Source organism: Marmota monax, unplaced genomic scaffold (assembly GCF_021218885.2).
Source record: "Marmota monax isolate L192 unplaced genomic scaffold, Marmota_monax_Labrador192_F-V1.1 WCK01_AAM20220418_F8-fsc00199, whole genome shotgun sequence".
NCBI lineage: Eukaryota > Metazoa > Chordata > Mammalia > Rodentia > Sciuridae > Marmota > Marmota monax.
The window spans coordinates 3,303,198-3,320,421 of record NW_026694340.1 but is presented as its reverse complement, the minus strand read 5'-3'; the positions used below and the strand labels follow the sequence as shown (position 1 = coordinate 3,320,421).

At 37.9% G+C, this 17,224-nt stretch overlaps 1 protein-coding gene across 2 annotated transcripts; it reads left to right on the top strand.

Annotated features, from left to right (window-relative positions):
- The first annotated feature begins 29 nt into the window (after positions 1-29).
- On the top strand, positions 30-16,370 carry LOC124109130 (zinc finger protein 354A). Of its 2 annotated transcripts, none has more exons than XM_046467656.2 (3): positions 30-2,386; positions 2,879-2,977; positions 14,331-16,370. In XM_046467656.2, exons 1-3 carry the CDS (start codon positions 2,209-2,211, stop codon positions 15,893-15,895), a joined length of 1,842 nt encoding a protein of 613 aa, XP_046323612.1. In that variant the 5' UTR covers positions 30-2,208; the 3' UTR covers positions 15,896-16,370. The 2 variants fall into 2 exon arrangements, with proteins under 2 accessions (XP_046323612.1, XP_058442527.1); XM_058586544.1 differs by having other exon boundaries at positions 2,268-2,386; positions 2,923-2,977.
- The last annotated feature ends 854 nt before the right edge of the window (positions 16,371-17,224 follow it).

The window sequence follows — 17,224 nt, the reverse complement described above, 5'->3', positions numbered from 1 at the left end:
GTTCTTAGCATACAAAAAGTCACTTGTCATTCATCACTTTTGAAGATTCTGTGGATTTTAGGAGCTCCATGTCAAGAAATGGAATGAAGACCAAGTGTATATTTCATGATATCACATTTTAAAAAAGAAAGTGAAGAGTCATTTGCTTCTGCATCTAGAGATAACCGTTGACAGCCCTTTGGTGTGTATCCATAAAAATCATTTTATATGTCCATTTATCTATGTGCATATGTATATGTATTTTATCTTAAATTTTTATTCTAAAATGTACATACTGTATAATTTTAATCATTTTTGAGTGTATAATTCAGTGACATTTTACAATAATACATTCACATTGTTAAGGAACCATATATAATACATTCACATTGTTAAGGAACCATCATCACTATCCATCTCCATTGTAAATGATAACATAAAACAATAACTTGACTTTAAAGAAAATAAGATAACTTACTCTGAACCAAGTATGAGTGGCACAGAAACATGGATTCAAGTTGCCTGAATGACTTCTTCTGCTGTGGAAGAGATTACCTGAACTTATAGCCAAAGAACAAAAGTCATGAATCAATATTTTTAAGAAATATGTTGGTGAGGCCAGTAGGTAGGTGAGCTGTAGCAGAAAGGGAAAGTTTTTCCTATAGGTATTGACTGTTGCAGCCTTCTTAGCTTTAGGGTTGGTGGAGACTAGAGGTCTGTTAAGCCGTTAATACATTTTAAGAGGTTTACCTAGGAGAATGTTAGGTGAGATACAAAAGTTTAAGTAAATGACTCTTTTTCTAAGGCCATAATGTAGCCCAAGCTAATTTTGACTCTCAACCTGCAACTTGCCATCTCTCCATAATCAGGATGTTCTCAGCTGAGGTCAGTCTGCTTGATCTTTAATATAGATGGCACTGGGGAATAAAACTGACTGATTTATGTTATATGCATGTACAACTATGTCACAATAAATTTGATTATTATGTATAATTATAATGCACCAATAAAAATTAATTCAAAATATAGATGTGGCTTCTTCAAAGAAATTCAGCTTCTTATATAGATTATCTCATTTATATATTTCCTAACCCTATGAGGTAGGCGTTGAGAAGCAGATGTACAGATTGACTAGGAATGGAGTCTAGGACAACCACTGGGTTTGGAATTCCATTTCTATCACTGACCAGCTGTGTGACTTTTTAAGGACAGATTTCTTATCCTTTTCGTACTTTTTTTTTTTTTTTGGTAGAATAGGGACAATGATATTACCTTCTTAAGTTGTGGTGAAGATTAAATAGATTATACATAAAAGATTAACATAAAGCTTTAAGAGCAGTACTTTGCCCATAGAAAGCATTCAATAACTGACAGCTATTTTAATTTTTGTAATTACTATCTTCAATTCAAATAAGCAGACATTGCCTGTCTTAAGTTATTTAACCTAGTCTTCATCAATGAATATTTAGGTTTTTTCCATTTTTTGCTACTGCAAACACCATGATAAGTTTTCTTGTATGTGCAATTTTGTGTACTGTTCATTATAGTACAAATACAATCATTGGTAAGTTAAGAATATAAACATTCCCGGGCTTTGTAATACGTATTATCAAATCTGTCAGATCGTTCTAATTAACACTCCCACTAATGGCCTTAATCCCTTTACACATCTTTTGTAGTGGTTAACACAAGGCCAGTGTGTTAGTCAGCTTTCCATTGATGTTACAAAATACCAAGGTAATAAGCTTGTAAGGAGGAAATGTTTATTTAGGCTCATGGTTTCAGAGGTTCAGCCCATGGTTACTTAAGCCTGTCATTTTGGGCCTGTGGTAGAACATTACTTCATGACCAGAAGTGCATAGCAGAGGAAGCTGCTCACATCATGTCTGTTGGAACATGGAGAGAGAGAAATAAAAAGGGGCCAAGGTCCCAAATCCCCTACAAGAGCTCACCCTATTGGCCTAACTCTCTTTCACTAGGCCACAACTCTTAAAGTTTCCACCACCTCCCAAAAGCATCTTGGGCTGGGAACCAAGCCTTTAACACCTGGGCCTTTGGGGGTCGCTCAAGATCCCAAGATATAGCAGCTACATTCATAATTCTTTCTGTTGGGTGTGTTTTTCTCACTGGATGAATATTCATTAAATAAAAGACCTGGCACCTCGAGAACCTTAAATAGTATAAACAGGATTTCATGGTAGCCTGTCCTTCTCCATTTTCTCCATCTATATGCTGTGTGAGGACTGGTCCTGGGAGAGCTGGAATGGCTTGTTCTTACAGGTATCAGTGACTTTCGAGGATGTGGCTGTGCTCTTTACTCGGGATGAGTGGAAAAAGCTGGATCCTTCCCAGAGAAGCTTGTACTGGGAAGTGATGCTGGAGAACTATAGTAACCTGGCCTCACTGGGTAAGGAAATCCCCTCTGGACACAGTTCAGAAATTAGATTTCAGTACCTACTTCCCTGAATAAAAGCTGTTGGTCATCAAAAAAGTTTAGCTGAGGTTTGCCTTATGATTATACAAATCATATCTTTGTAAATAAATATTGTGAACATGTTCCTCTTACAGGTATAGAATTGCCCTGTGTTTAGGAATGGAGGAGGTGGTCTTGGTAACCATCACCTTCCTTCTATGTAATTACACATTAGAAGTTTCTTCATAGTTCAGGTATCATTTTCCCACTGTGATTGTTCTGTGGTGTGTGCAACTCTTGGCAGAAGGCTTCATCCAACCTCTGGACCTTCCACTTGCCTTTCCCATTTGTTTTTTCTAGGGGTCAGCAAACTTTATAAAAGACCAGGTAGTATAGGCTTTGTGGGCCACATGTAATCTCTGTAACAGATTGATCTTCGTTTTGTGTTTTTCTGAGTTTTTTTAAATTTTAATTATTTTCTATTAGGAGGACTCCCATTTATCAAACCAAAGGTGATCTCCCTGTTGCAGGAGGGAGAAGATCCCTGGAAGGTAGAGAAAGAAAACCCTGGAGGCACCTCTCTTGGTGAGTGGGTGGCACAAAATATTACCATATGTTACTATTTATGTTTAAAGAATATTATGTGTTTGTGAAACATGCAAATAAGCACAGAGAGGAATCGCTGCAGGTATTAGTCTGGTTCAGAGGAAGGTGCAGCTTGTAGTGTGTTAATTGGGAAACTTCCTTTAGGGTTCTCAGGCCTCAAGAAGTTGATGGGGAAGGGAAAGCCCAGGCCCCTAGACATGAGCTTCTGCTTCTTTGCTCATAATCACTTCACAAAATGAATCTCTCTAGAGCTCTTTTTATTCTTTCCTGTTATTTCTGAAAAGGGCTGCATTTTATGTATTCATTCAACAAACAGTGTAATTTAAGGGATTATAAATAATTCATTCTAGCTGAAGCTGCAGGTATGAAAGAGACAAGGAAGACAATGAGATGGGAGGCTGTCTAAGGGCCACACTGTAAGTGCTTTGGTACGGTTCTAAAAGATTTGAACTGTTCCATGGATGACCAGAAATATTTGAAGAATTTAAGCAGAAGAACTTTTTTACCCCTGATATTTTAGAAAAATTGGTCTGAATCAGAAACAAATGTTCCTTAATAAAGGAATGGCTAAAGAAACAATGATGTGTCCTTACTCTGGCAAAGGTTGCCACAGTTTAGAAAGAAAGAACACCCTAATGTAGATGGAGCTGCAAGGCACATCAAGGAATAAAGCAAGTTACAAAATATCATCATATGTTACTATTTATATTTAAAGAATATTAGGTGTTTGTGAAATATGCAAATAAGCACTGAGAGGAAGGTTTGGAAAACACACAGAGTTACAAGGACACACCTTAACTGGTAACAGCAATTACTCTTGGAATGAATCTAATAAAAGGGGACTTTGTGTCCATGTAATGTTTTAATTTTCACAAAGAGAATATGTTCACGAAGTTCTCTTAATTAGAAGTTAATAAGAATGGTCTCTTAGGAGGCATTATTGAAGTGAGGCAAAACTAGAGTTGGAAGCCTCACAGAATTCATGGGAATTCAGGCAGGAAGCCAGTGGGCCTGGACTAGAGGCACCTGCTGTGAGGATCAGGGGACAGAGGAAGAGCCAGCTTGATAAGGGAGTCTGAGGAATTCAGTGTGGAATGGTTTTCATTTGAGATGTGAGTAACGTACATGGGTAGAGGTTACAGATGGGCAGTTGTGTAAGGGAGACAGACTGGTTGGCACTCCAAGTAGAGGTCAAGGAACCCTCAGTTCAAAGGGGTAATTGCCACCTTGAGTTGACCAAGTAAAGGAACAGAGCAGAAAACAGAATCCTAGGAAACCAACATTTGAGAGATGGTTAAGAGAGAAAGGACTTTGTGAACAAACCTGAGGTTAAATTATCAGAAGAAAGAAACAGAAGAGGTGATTGTCATCCAAGAAAGGCTGGGGATCTGAGTTTGTGGAGGCATAGGAAGTGGTGTCAGGGAAAGTCTGGAGAAAGGTCAGTTCAAGCAAGAAGAGTAGAAGAAACTGCAGAAGACAGCAGTGGAAACAGATCCTGCTGAGCCCCAGCCCTGTAACAGGATTTGGTCTGAGAATTGGAGAGCCTGGGAAGGGCTGAAGAGTTGTGAGTTTCCTGGAGCTGCACAGGTTCACCCTCCACAGAAGCAGTTTCCAACTGACTTAGGGAGCCTGAGAACATAGAGAGGAGACACATAGGAGGCTATAAGTCAGACAGTCAGAGACAGCCTCCCATGTCCCAGCCCAGGGAAGAAAGAGCACAGGACAGACTGCCTTGGTACAACAGTGCCCATGCTGGGGACTTCTCAATTAAGGTGACAGTTTTTGAGATGGAAACCCTAGTTGTCTATCTTTTAACCCTCATTTTGGAGAAATAAATGAATTCTTTGGAAACTGCCAGAAACCACCCCAACATAAACAGAGAGCTCAGATAGCAGGGAAACTTTGGAGTTAGGAGGCATCAATCTGGCTATTATATGAGGCCTGACTCTGGTGGGAAAGATCAGAGAAAGAGGAGAAAGAATCATAACCTGTGATTAGGAGAAATCACCTGCCTTGGGAGCTTCTGAAGGAGGAGTGAGTCTCCTTCATGAGAAAGGTAAGTGTGAGTGAAATTAGACTGAGTACCAAGATTCAGGGCTGTCCAGAGAGAGGCTGGACACTCACCTCTCAACTCACCCCTTCTCAGCTTCAGAAGACAGCCTTGAAGGAAAGCTGTGAGTGATCACTAAGTACAATGAAGGATATCAAAACTATTTTCTGTGCTGTTACCCTCTACCCCATGGGGTGGACTTCCTCTTTTTGGTGAAAGGTAGACATGAGGTGGTAGTCCTAGGGGAGCTGATGTGTGGTGTGAATGTGTTACACCTCTGGTGAGGCACCCATGTCCCTGGATTATGGTGTCCTCTGAACAGCCCTTCCCAAAAGGAGCTCACTCCCCAAGAGCACAGTTGAAGGACCTGGATGTTCTTGGAAGTACCTACTGTTATAATTAACTTTCAGCCAGAACCAAAATCCTAACCCTTGAAAAACCAGTTACAGAAAAGCTCATGCTCTGAGAGCAGGATTCCCTAGAACCTCCAATAGCCTCAGAATGCACTTTTACAAAGTTATTTTTCAATTCAGAACTATTAATAAATAGGAACAACGCCCCCCCCCAAAAAAAAAAAAAAAAACTTATGAGAAAAACAACCTGTGTCATCCCTGGCTTTCTACGTTTAAGTTAAAAGACAGGAGGATATGGCTCAAAGGGTCTGCATCTCTGATTTGGGTCTCTTGCTTAGAATATGAACCAAAAGCATAATCATTTGAGGTTGTGCTTTTCTAGAATAGTTGTACTAAGAATAATGGAGTTAAACTTGTTTGTACAGCTCATAAGTTTGGTTCCCACCCAAATGTAAAAATATTAGATTCCATGCAGTGAAAGATAATATTTTCTTCCCATTGTTTCCAATTCTTTTGTCCTCTCAAAGCAAGAAGCCATCTAAGATGGACTGAAATGCAGGGTGGTCACCTCGAGTGTTACCTGCTATGCTCTAGTGAGGTTTGCCTGGGCAGCATCTGCCTGAAGGAAAGGTATCTTTTCCTGATTTGCACAAGCTGCTATACAGATTAGCAGCAGCCCTACCAAAGTGGCATGCAATGGTTTTAAAAAGTGACTTCTTATACAGTATCAGTGGAGTCACAATACTCTGCAGCCCTGTTTAATATGTATGAATTAGTGCTGTTGCTGTCCCCCTGCCCTCCATCAAAGACCCATACATGGGCCCTCTACCTCCCCCTGCTGCCATCAACTTCTCTTTCCTTTGTAGCTATCAAAAGGATCTTTTTAAAAAGTAAATAATGTCATAATGCTGCATGCTCAAAGCCTTTAGAGGATTCCATTCCATGGAGTACAATCAAGAATCTTCATTGTGGCCTTTAGAGACCTATAATGGTCTAGCCTCTTGACCTTCATCTACTTGTTCTCTGCCCTTTATGCAAGGACTCTAATCACCCTGGCTCTCATCTCTTTTTTTGCACTTACTTTTCCTGTCTGATACCCATTCTTTTTCCTGATGACCGCATGCATGCATGACTCATTCCTCATGTCCCACAGGTTTCTTCCCCTCAGCATGCTTATCACTGCATAATAGTACATATTTATATATGATCTGTCTCTTTCTTTGCATTGTTAGCTCCCTTATGAAGAATTGCCTCTTTCATTCATTCCCACTTCCCTATTGTCTAAAATAGTGGCTGGCCAGAGTAGACTTCCAGCTTTACAATAAATGCAGAAATGACTAAGACTAGGTTAGTTCTGATGGACATAGAAAGAAGCAAGCCAATTCCAAAGATATCTGGAAAGTAAAAATAGGACTTAGAGATGGAATTGATAAGGAAAATAAAGGAGATGGAATTGTTAGGGATACTTGCTTAGTTGGTGGCTCGTTCTGGAAAGAACAAAATATCATTCACTGGAAGGAGATGGAGTATGGGAGATGGTATGAATTTGGTTTGGAATTAATTAAATTGAATTGTCTTTAGTTGGCCCAGTTATCCAACTGGAGATGTCAGGACTGAGTATGAAATGTAAATTTGCAAGAACCTGGTCCATAGAGGATAATTAAAACAGTGAGTGAGGTTAAGATAGCCTAGGGAGAAGGCTCAGGTTACAGTAAGAGGAAAAAAGAGGCTACGGTGAGCCACATTGAAGTCTTAGTGATGTTAGGTGGTAGTGGCAGAAGCATTTCAAGTAGTCAGGTAGAGAAGAATGAATCCATAGGGAGGTCAAGTATAGATGTACTGAAGAAGTAAATTGGCGAGAGTTTGGTACCACCAAAGGCAAGATGCATAATAGAATGGTAGCAGTAGAAATAAGAAGTGGATGGATTTGGAATATATTATATGGTAGAATAAAAAAGTCTTGGTAGTTGATGAGATGATGAGAACAAGAGGCTGCCTCTTGAGGATTTGATTGAGAATAGTGCCATTTATAGAATCAGAGGATTAAACAGGTTGGATGAAGTGATCATGAATCTGGTTCTAGGCATATTAACTTTGAGGTGTCATTAAGGCATCTGAGTTGCTGTTTTGAGTAGATAGTCTGGAAGTGTATGTGGCGAGTAGAGACTTTTTGCCTAGAGTATAAGTTTGTAATTGAAGCTAGCCAGTGGAAAAAAACAAAGAGAGAAAAGTTTGGTGGCCAGGAACTAAGCCCTAAGGAACTCTATGAATTAAAAGAGCAGGTAAAGAAAACTGATGGTACAAAGAAGATTGTAGCTCAAGAAAAATGAGCCACAACATGAAGCAAAGTATGGGGTCACCGTAGCTTAGGAGGAGAGTGTCCCAAGGAAAGCAAGGGATTGTTGTCAGGTATTGCTGGAAGTAAGTTAGGTGAGAATCGAAGAAAGTGTCTTGTCCTAGCCACATGGAGGTCTTAGTGGCACTAGGTGGTAGGAGCAGAAAGCCAGAGTGGATATGATGAAGGGTGAGTGAGAGGTAGCAATGGATAAATGTAGAATACACTACATATAGGAATATATTTAGATAAAAGTAGTGTATAATACACCTTATTCTGCCCCTTTCACTTGGTGCATATTAAAACTCTTTCTTGTTCGCTACACAGAGAGCTTCCTCATTCTGGGCTGGCTCTACGCCAGCTTTCTTCTCCACTGGGAAAACATCTGGACTTGATTACATGCAGTTTTGGGTAATGATAGCCAGCAGGTCCACTTGAGATTAGGATTTTATAAATGTTATTAGCAGTGTGGGAAATTATTTAAAGCTATACCTTTATCAAGTGCCAATGTAAAGTTTTGATGTATTAAAATTAGAGTTAGCCCAAAGGTTCATCAAAGTAATCTAGTTGAATAAACTCTGGTGTGTACACATAGTGAAATTCTCTGCAGCTGTATAAAGAAATAAAGATGATCTCTGTAAATTCCACTGTCATCTAAGAAGGGGCCGAGGAAGTACAAAAAAAAAAAAAAAAGTAGGTATGTTATATATGTACTTACAATTTTTTAAAAAAGATAGAAACAGGAAAAAAAGGATAAAAGCAGATCAATAAAAATGGTTTCATAAGGTAAAGGAAATAAGAGGATGAAGGGAGCAGGAATAGAATCTAGAATTGTTTTTAAGATATCTTTTCTTAATTTGACTTTGGAAATACAAAGACATTTCAAAAAATTATAAAGTAAAATTTAAAAATGAAAAAGTATCCCCCAGATGTTGAGAGCAAAATGAAACAAATGACCCTAATTGTGTTTCAGGTTGGTTAGTTTAGCAACATAGGTAATTATTTCAAATTCCTTTACATCACAGCAATTTCATTTATTTGTAGTTTATATCCTAAGGACAAAAATAATTACAAACAATAGTGTGCATTTCAGTGACAGCGATAAGTGTAACTTTGACACACTTATGCATGAAACAATTGATGTCTGAGATCTCCTGTAGCATAATTTATTGGAAGAGAGGTAAGGGTTTATATTATTGTGCTATGGCTGTAGAAATTACCACAGACCAATTGGCTTAAAACAACAGAAATGTATTGTTTCACAGTTCTGGAGGCCCAAAGTCAAGGTACTGGCAGAACCCTACTCCTTCTGAAACTGGGTTTTTCCCTCCTTGCCTCTTCCTAGCTCATAGTGTTGCCTGCAGTCCTTGGTAATCCTTGGCTCCTGGCTGCATCAGTCCTAACTCCTCTACCTTCACATTGCATCCTCCTTTTTCTGCCATGAATTTCTGGAAAATAGCCAGATTTTGCCAGTTTCCAAGGACAGTAGTCATATTGGATTCAGGACCACTATAATGTCCTCATCTTAATTTGATCAAATCTGTAGAGACCCTATTTCCAAACAAGGTTACCTTCTCAAGTACTAGAAATTAGGACTGTAACATATTTGGGGGATGTGACAAATCAACCCATTATAATATATAGATGGAACAGTATTAGTGGTGGTTGAAACTTGTTTGAAGATTCATTGTACAATTTGCTCTTTTATATTGCTGCAAAATTTCCACAATTAAAATTTTTTTAAATTAGTTACCAACCATACAATTTCTAGAATGTTTCTCTTTTCCGGAAACATAAACATCTGGAGGGTGTTTACAAATGTGCCATTCTACCCTCTATCATGGTGATATATATAATTCCCTGCATATAGCTCCCTCATTCTCTAATTCTAGAAACTTTGTGAGACTGCAAATATAAGCAACATTTTTATAAAAATGACTTGGATCATTTTATGAATCTAGCTGAAGAATAAGGTGGGGAAGCACACTTCAGGAAATAAATCTGGAAGGTTGACTTGGGTTCAAAGACTAATGATGACTTCACCCCCCATCTATCCTATGACTGGTCCTTTAAAGTCTCATCTTAGATATCAGAAAACTCTAAACAGTATCTGCATCCCTTGCCTACCTGCACCCACCTCTATCTAAGGATAGTTTTGATGGTGGTCTAAGCTCATGTTTGCATCCATTTCTACCTTGCGTGTTTGTTGTAGAAATGATCACATTATGTTGTAATTGTCTATTCATTTTTTCATTTCTATGCCAAACTATAAACTCTTTGAAGAAATTAACGGTTTCTTTTCACTACAGGATCTGTAGTATACTGTAGATTACCAGTACCTAGGTTATAGCCTAACACATACTAGGTATCTTTTAACTATTTGATAAATGGATAAAGTAAGGAGGATATGAATACTCTTTGAAATAGCAAGAGGAGCTTTCTGTATTAAGAAAGTAAATCCAGTGGGAAATAATACTAGAAAGGTGAGATACTGGGGTCAAAGGAACAAACTGAAGGTCAGAAGCAATAGTCACTGTAGAGTAAGAAAATTCTGATCTTGGGTGGATCAGTGATGGCTGTTGGAGGCCTTTCACCTAATGGATTTAAGAGAACTTGGTGACTGCCTAGACTTGAAATGCAGGGGAAAGAAGATTTCAAGATGAAACCAAAATTTATAGAAAAAAAATCATTGAAATAGTTATGATGTCATTTTGAACGGGGAAACGTAGGGAAAAAAAGCTTTGAAAAGGAATTGTTTTGGTAAAACCCAATGTTCAAGAACCAGCTGCCAAGATGGAAGGTGCTGAAAGATGAAAGAACAAGCCAGACTGATACAGGATTGCACCAAGTGCAATTTATTAAGGACTTACAAACAGAAGTGTGCTTTGGGTGGCAGCAAGGCAGAAAGATGCCCATACCCTGAGGAAAGGGAGTATATACTAAGCAAAAATGTCCTGTGTCTACCTGAAATTTACCTGAACTTTCTCAAAACTATTAACATGTTTAACTACAGTTAAGAAACAGTTCAGTGTCAGTGGCAGGCTAGAAAGAGAAAATTCAGGGTTGTCCTTCACATAGGAGGTGTGGGGATGGAGAGAAGATTGAAGAGACACTCTCAATATAGGAAGAGCCCTGGGAGGATAATCTAGACCTAGTGACAGGAACTCATCATGGCGGTGGTCATTAGCAAGATCATTCTGAGTTCTAAACTTCTAGCCTAAGTTTTAACCTTATTCATGAGTTAGCTCAGGCCTGTGCTTGATTCTTGGAACAGAAGTTGAACTGCACCTTAGGAGACATACTTGTAGAGCTGTAGCAAATTCTGAGTGGATCATGAAGAAGTTAGGATGTCCTCAACTAAGACTCATATCTGTTTCAGTGGAAAATATGAGACTAAGGCATTGGCACTTTAGTGCTAGGATGAGTTTACCACAATTGATATGGACTCTTGTAGCAATAATTACTTTCATTATAAATAAAAATGTCCATGTCTCATTTTCCTTATTCTCCTCTAAACCAAACTTTCAAAAACATTTTCCAAGCTGGGAATGGAACCACCATTTGACCCAGCTATTCCCCTTCTCGGACTATACCCAAAAGACCTAAAAAGAGCAAACTACAGGGACACAGCGACATCAATGTTTATAGCAGCACAATACACAATAGCTAGAATGTGGAACCAACCTAGATGCCCTTCAATAGATGAATGGATTAAAAAAATGTGGCATTTATACACAATGGAATATTACTCAGCACTAAAAAAATAACAAGATCATGTATTTGCAGGCAAATGGATGGCATTAGAGCAGATTATGCTAAGTGAAGTTATCCAATCCCTAAAAAACAAATGCCGAATATCTTCTCTGATATAAGGGGAGTGACTCAAAATGGGATAGGGAGGAAGAGCATGAGAAGAAGACTACCACTGAATAGGGAAGAGAGGTGGGAGGGAAAAAGGGAGAAGGGGAGTTGCACGGAAGATGGAAGGAGAACCTCATTGTTATACAGAATACATATATGATGTTGTGATGAGAAAAAGAAAAAAAAGTGTGTCACATTAGATTGGATAGAGAGAAAGGATGGGAGAGAAGGGGAGGAGTAGGGAGGATAGGAAGGGCAGCAGAATAGAATAGACAATATGATTGATGTATGTACATTCCATGTATGTATTATATGTCAAAATACATTCTGCTGTCATGTATGACTAAAAAAAATATAAATAAATCTTATGGTAAAAAAAAAAAAACATTTTCCATTTGATGTTTTTGCTTTCTCACTTGACATTGTTTCCTCTGTATACTCCAGTAGGACCTTGTTCCTTACTATTTCACTAAAAGCACTGTACTAAGCTCTACACGGCCTCCATCTTGCCCACAATCAGGGTTTTTAGTCCTGAAGGTATTTGCCGCAATTGATCATTCACTCCTTCCTGGAGTACTTTTTATTCTCTTTGGCTTCTGGAACATCATACTGTCCTGATTTTTTTCTTAACTTCTGAATGTTGCAATAATCAAGTAATTTCTCTCCATTCTTTGTCTTTAAATAAAATCTGTATGCTGATATCTCCTACATGCATATCTTCAGTTCTGACCATTTCCCAGCTCTCCAGAATAATCTATACAACTGACTATTTCATTGTCTCCCTTCAGTGCCTACTAAGTCATAAGGCAGAGTTTTTGCTGTTACCTTATGAGCTAGAATCCAGAGTGCAAAATCTTACTGCTTTCTTCCCAGCACATGTACAAATCTATAAACAATGCCAATAAACACAGGGGAAAGTGTTCCCAATACTCTAGGCCCAGATAAGGAATTAAAATCTGATTGTTTAATTTAGTATATCTTAGGTCGATAGGAACTAGGAAAACATTAAGCAGAGAATTTAAAAATTCTCTTTCCCTTATAATAAGCACCAAAAGTATGGGTGTGGGTGAATATAAAACCAATCAAGGGGGATGTGCTATATGAGAAGAATTCAATACCTTTAGGAATACTATTTTAAAGAGGGAAGAGAAGAAGAGTTATTCATGAAGAAAACTGAGAAAGAGAAAAGTAAAATATATAATGTTCACTAAACAGAAAAAAAATGTGTGAATGTGAGAAAAATGAGAACGCAAATGTCAAATAGGAATCTCAAACATAGTAAGAAGCAAGAATCAGCCAGGTATGGTAGCACATGCCTGTAATCCCAGCGGCTTGGGAGGCTGAGTCAGGAGGATCACAAGTTCAAAGCTAGCCTCAGCAAAAGCAAGGTGCTGAGCAACTCAGTGAGACCCTTTCTCTAAATAAATACAAAAAATAGGGCTGGGGCTGGGGCTCAATGGTCAAGTGCCCCTGAGTTCAATCCCTGGTACCTCCACTTCCAAAAAAAGAGAAGAAGCAGCAAGAATCCCTTCAAACAATATCTAGCCCAGGGAAAAATGACAAACTACAAGCACAACCATTTTTCTGACAAAATTTAATATTTACTGAATTGTATTTTTACCAATTGAAATATTTATTAAATTCTGGTCTTTGCCATTTTTCATGTTCTCCCTGCTTTACATTTTTATATTCTTGCCTGCTGTTGATCTTGGACTCTTTTCAACCCTCCCTGCATAGCTTTTCTGGCTTGATGCATGAGCTGCCTTTCCAGCTCACAACCCTTGGCCTCACGCCTACATTGTGGCACCTCTGTAAATTAACTCGGTAATGCTGTGCGAACTGGCCCTCCCTGACCACCCATGTGCTGTCCTGAAAAGCAGTTTCTACAAGGGGCTTAAAATATTTGTATGTGAATGTATAATATATGAAATTAGCATATACAAATATCTAACATTCTATAAACTAGGAATATGTAAATAATTAAGAAAGATTAATAAAACAAGTTTTGTGCAGAATTGGGTTGCTATCAAGAGGATCTATAGGAAGATAGGATGTGCTGATCTGCTTATGAAGAACACTTAGAAAAGTAAAGTGATCTATAAGGAGAGAAATATAGAAAGATACATAATACAATATGTATGTATATACATACAATGTGTATATAGTGTATGTGTATGTATTTGTGTGTGTATATATATGTATATATATGTGGGTATGTATGTGTATAAACACTCTGGTAAGTGCTAGGATAAGGGGAACAGAATATGAAAGTTCAGAGTCAAGCTAGGACTCATAGAATTAGCTTTTGAATTCAATCTGAAGGATACAAAGGAATTTGGGCATAAAACAAAAGAAAGAAAACTTTACAGATCAGGAATACTTACACAAAGAAAAGGAATGTTGAGATGATACTTTAGGAGTTCTTCATGCACTTTGGATTCTGATCCTAGACTGCACTTCCTAACTCATGTTCTCCTTTTGATATCTTCTGTCTCACTCTCTTTAAATGGGTTCATTTTATTCATTTTTTTCACACCTTGTACTTCTACTCCATTGATTTTTTTTTCCTATACTGCCTAACTCTCCTATTTTTTTCTCTTCCTATATTTTTTGCCAGATACCAGGAGCTTCTTTAATAACATCAATATATATTGGTTCCACATTTGATCCAAAGAGCTAACTTCTGTGATATTACATGAGTCACCTTCAATTTCTTTTTTTTTCCCCCTCCAGCATGGAAGAGCCATCATAAGACCACAAAGTCAACTCAAACACAAGACTCTTCATTTCAGAGATTGATAATGAACAGATCCAGAAGGAATGGACTTGGACCCTTGGACTTGAAATCAGAAAAATCTTGCATATATGAAGGCAAATTAGAGGAAAAACAGGATAAAAAGGAAATTTTTCAGATAGTTTCAGTCACCCACAAAAAAACCTTAATTGTAGAAAGAAGCCATAAAAATGTTGAATTTAGCCAGAACTTCAACCCAAAGTCAGTAGTTGTTAGGCAACAGATAGTTCCCAGAGAGAAACCACCACCAAAATGTGAAAAAAAAGGAAACACTTTGAAACATAATTCAAATTTACCTAATCAGCCAAAAATGACAGCAGATAAACGCTATCAATGTAGTATGTGTGAGAAGACCTTCATTAATACTTCATCCCTTCGTAAACATGAGAAAAATCATAGTGGAGAGAAATTATTTAAATGTAAAGAATGTTCCAAAGCCTTTAGCCAAAGTTCAGCTCTTATTCAACATCAAATAACTCATACCGGAGAGAAACCTTACATATGTAAAGAATGTGGGAAAGCCTTCACTCTCAGTACATCCCTGTATAAGCATCTAAGAACCCACATTGTGGAGAAATCCTATAGATGTAAGGAATGTGGTAAGTCCTTCAGCCGAAGGTCAGGGCTTTTTATACATCAGAAAATCCATGCTGGAGAAAACCCTTATAAATATAATCCAGGTAGGAAAGCATCTGGTTGCAACACATCCCTTCCTGGTCAAAGAGTTCATCCCAGAAAGAAGTCCTATTTGTGTAATGAATGTGGCAACACCTTTAAATCTAGTTCATCCCTTCGTTATCATCAGAGAATTCACACCGGAGAGAAACCTTTCAAATGTGGTGAATGTGGGAGAGCCTTTAGTCAGAGTGCATCACTTATTCAACATGAACGAATTCACACTGGTGAAAAGCCCTATCGATGTAATGAATGTGGAAAAGGCTTCACTTCTATTTCACGACTCAATAGACATCGAATAATTCATACTGGTGAGAAGTTTTATAATTGTAATGAATGTGGCAAGGCCTTAAGTTCCCATTCAACTCTTATCATTCATGAGAGAATTCACACCGGAGAGAAACCATGTAAATGTAAAGTGTGTGGGAAAGCCTTCAGGCAGAGTTCAGCTCTCATTCAGCATCAGAGAATGCACACTGGAGAAAGACCCTACAAATGCAATGAGTGTGGGAAAACATTCAGGTGTAACTCATCCCTTAGTAATCATCAGAGAATCCATACTGGAGAGAAACCCTATCGATGTGGGGAATGTGGGATGTCATTTGGCCAAAGTTCAGCCCTTATTCAACATCGAAGGATTCATACAGGAGAGAAACCCTTTAAATGTAATACTTGTGGGAAAACTTTTAGACAAAGCTCCTCACGTATTGCACACCAGAGAATTCATACAGGGGAGAAACCCTATGAGTGCAACACATGTGGGAAACTTTTCAACCACAGGTCATCCCTTACTAATCACTATAAAATCCATATGGAAGAAGAACCCTAGAAAGTAGATTTGCATGTGTAAAAGCCTTAAACCAAAGCTCATCAGAGAACACATACTTCAAGAGTGATGTAATAGATATTGAAAAAGCCTATAATCATTTAGTGCCCATTAGCTATCAAATCCCATGGACAATCTTGATTATGTAATAGCTAAAAGGAAAGCATTCATGCCTGTCACTTTTTAAAATAACCTGAGAATTCATAAGTGGAGACACTAACTTTGGGCATTTGTAAAATAAAAGGTGTTTGATTTTCCTCTTTCCTACAGCAGTGTAGTCTAGCTATCACATGTGATCATCATAAACATCAAGTGGGTAGGGATTTCTCTGGTTTTCTCATAAAAACACCAAACTCTACACTGGTGATATTTTTTATAACATTTTAGTAGCATATGAGTGAATGAATCAAAGAAATTATACATTTTTAATGAAAAGGACCAAAATAAAAGATTAAAATAAACTGTAAACTACCTCTCAGTCTCTGGGGTTTATCCTTTTCTTGTCTTAATGTCAAAATTGGCGCATGGATTTCATTTAAAATAAAAAAGATTTCAGGGGCTGGGATTGTGGCGTAGTGGTAGAGCACTCGCCTCGCACGTGAGAGACCCTGGGTTTGATCCTCAGCACCACATAAAAATAAATAAACAAAATAAAGATATTGTGTCCATGTATAACTAAAAAAATTTTTTTAAAGAAAGATTTTATTAAAGAAGAGAAAGAAAAATCTGGTCTCTAGTAATTACTGTGAATTGAAAATTTCCACCTAATTTTTGTTTTAAAAAAAATTATTGTTTTGAAATCATTTATTATGAAAGTATACCACTAATATCTTGTGAGCTGTCACCTAGGGGTATTAAATACAAAATAGGAAACTATTTCAATTTTAAAGCTACTGTGAGGTTTTTTTCACTAAAAAAATAAAATAAAATTTAGTCAGCCTCAGTAGTTTAGCAAGGCTCTAAGCAACTCAAAATCTCGAAAAATGTTTCTGTGGTGTGAATGCTGTTTCTCAAAATATTCTTATGTTGAAATTCTAACCTCTGAGGTTATATTAAGAAGTAGGGCCTTTGGGGAAGTGATTAAATCATGATAGTGGAGTCCTTGTGAATGGGATTTGTGCCCTAATAAGATAGTCCCAGACCTGGTGAGGTGGCCCTCATCTGAAATCTCAGCAGTTTGGGAGGCTGAAGGCCGGAGGATCACCAGTTCAAAGCCAGCTTCAGCAACTTAGCCAGGCCCTAAGTAACTTAGAAAGACCTGTCTCAAAATAAAGTTTTTTGAAAAAAGGTTGAGTACGTAGCTCAGTGGTTAAGCACTCCTGGGTTCAATCA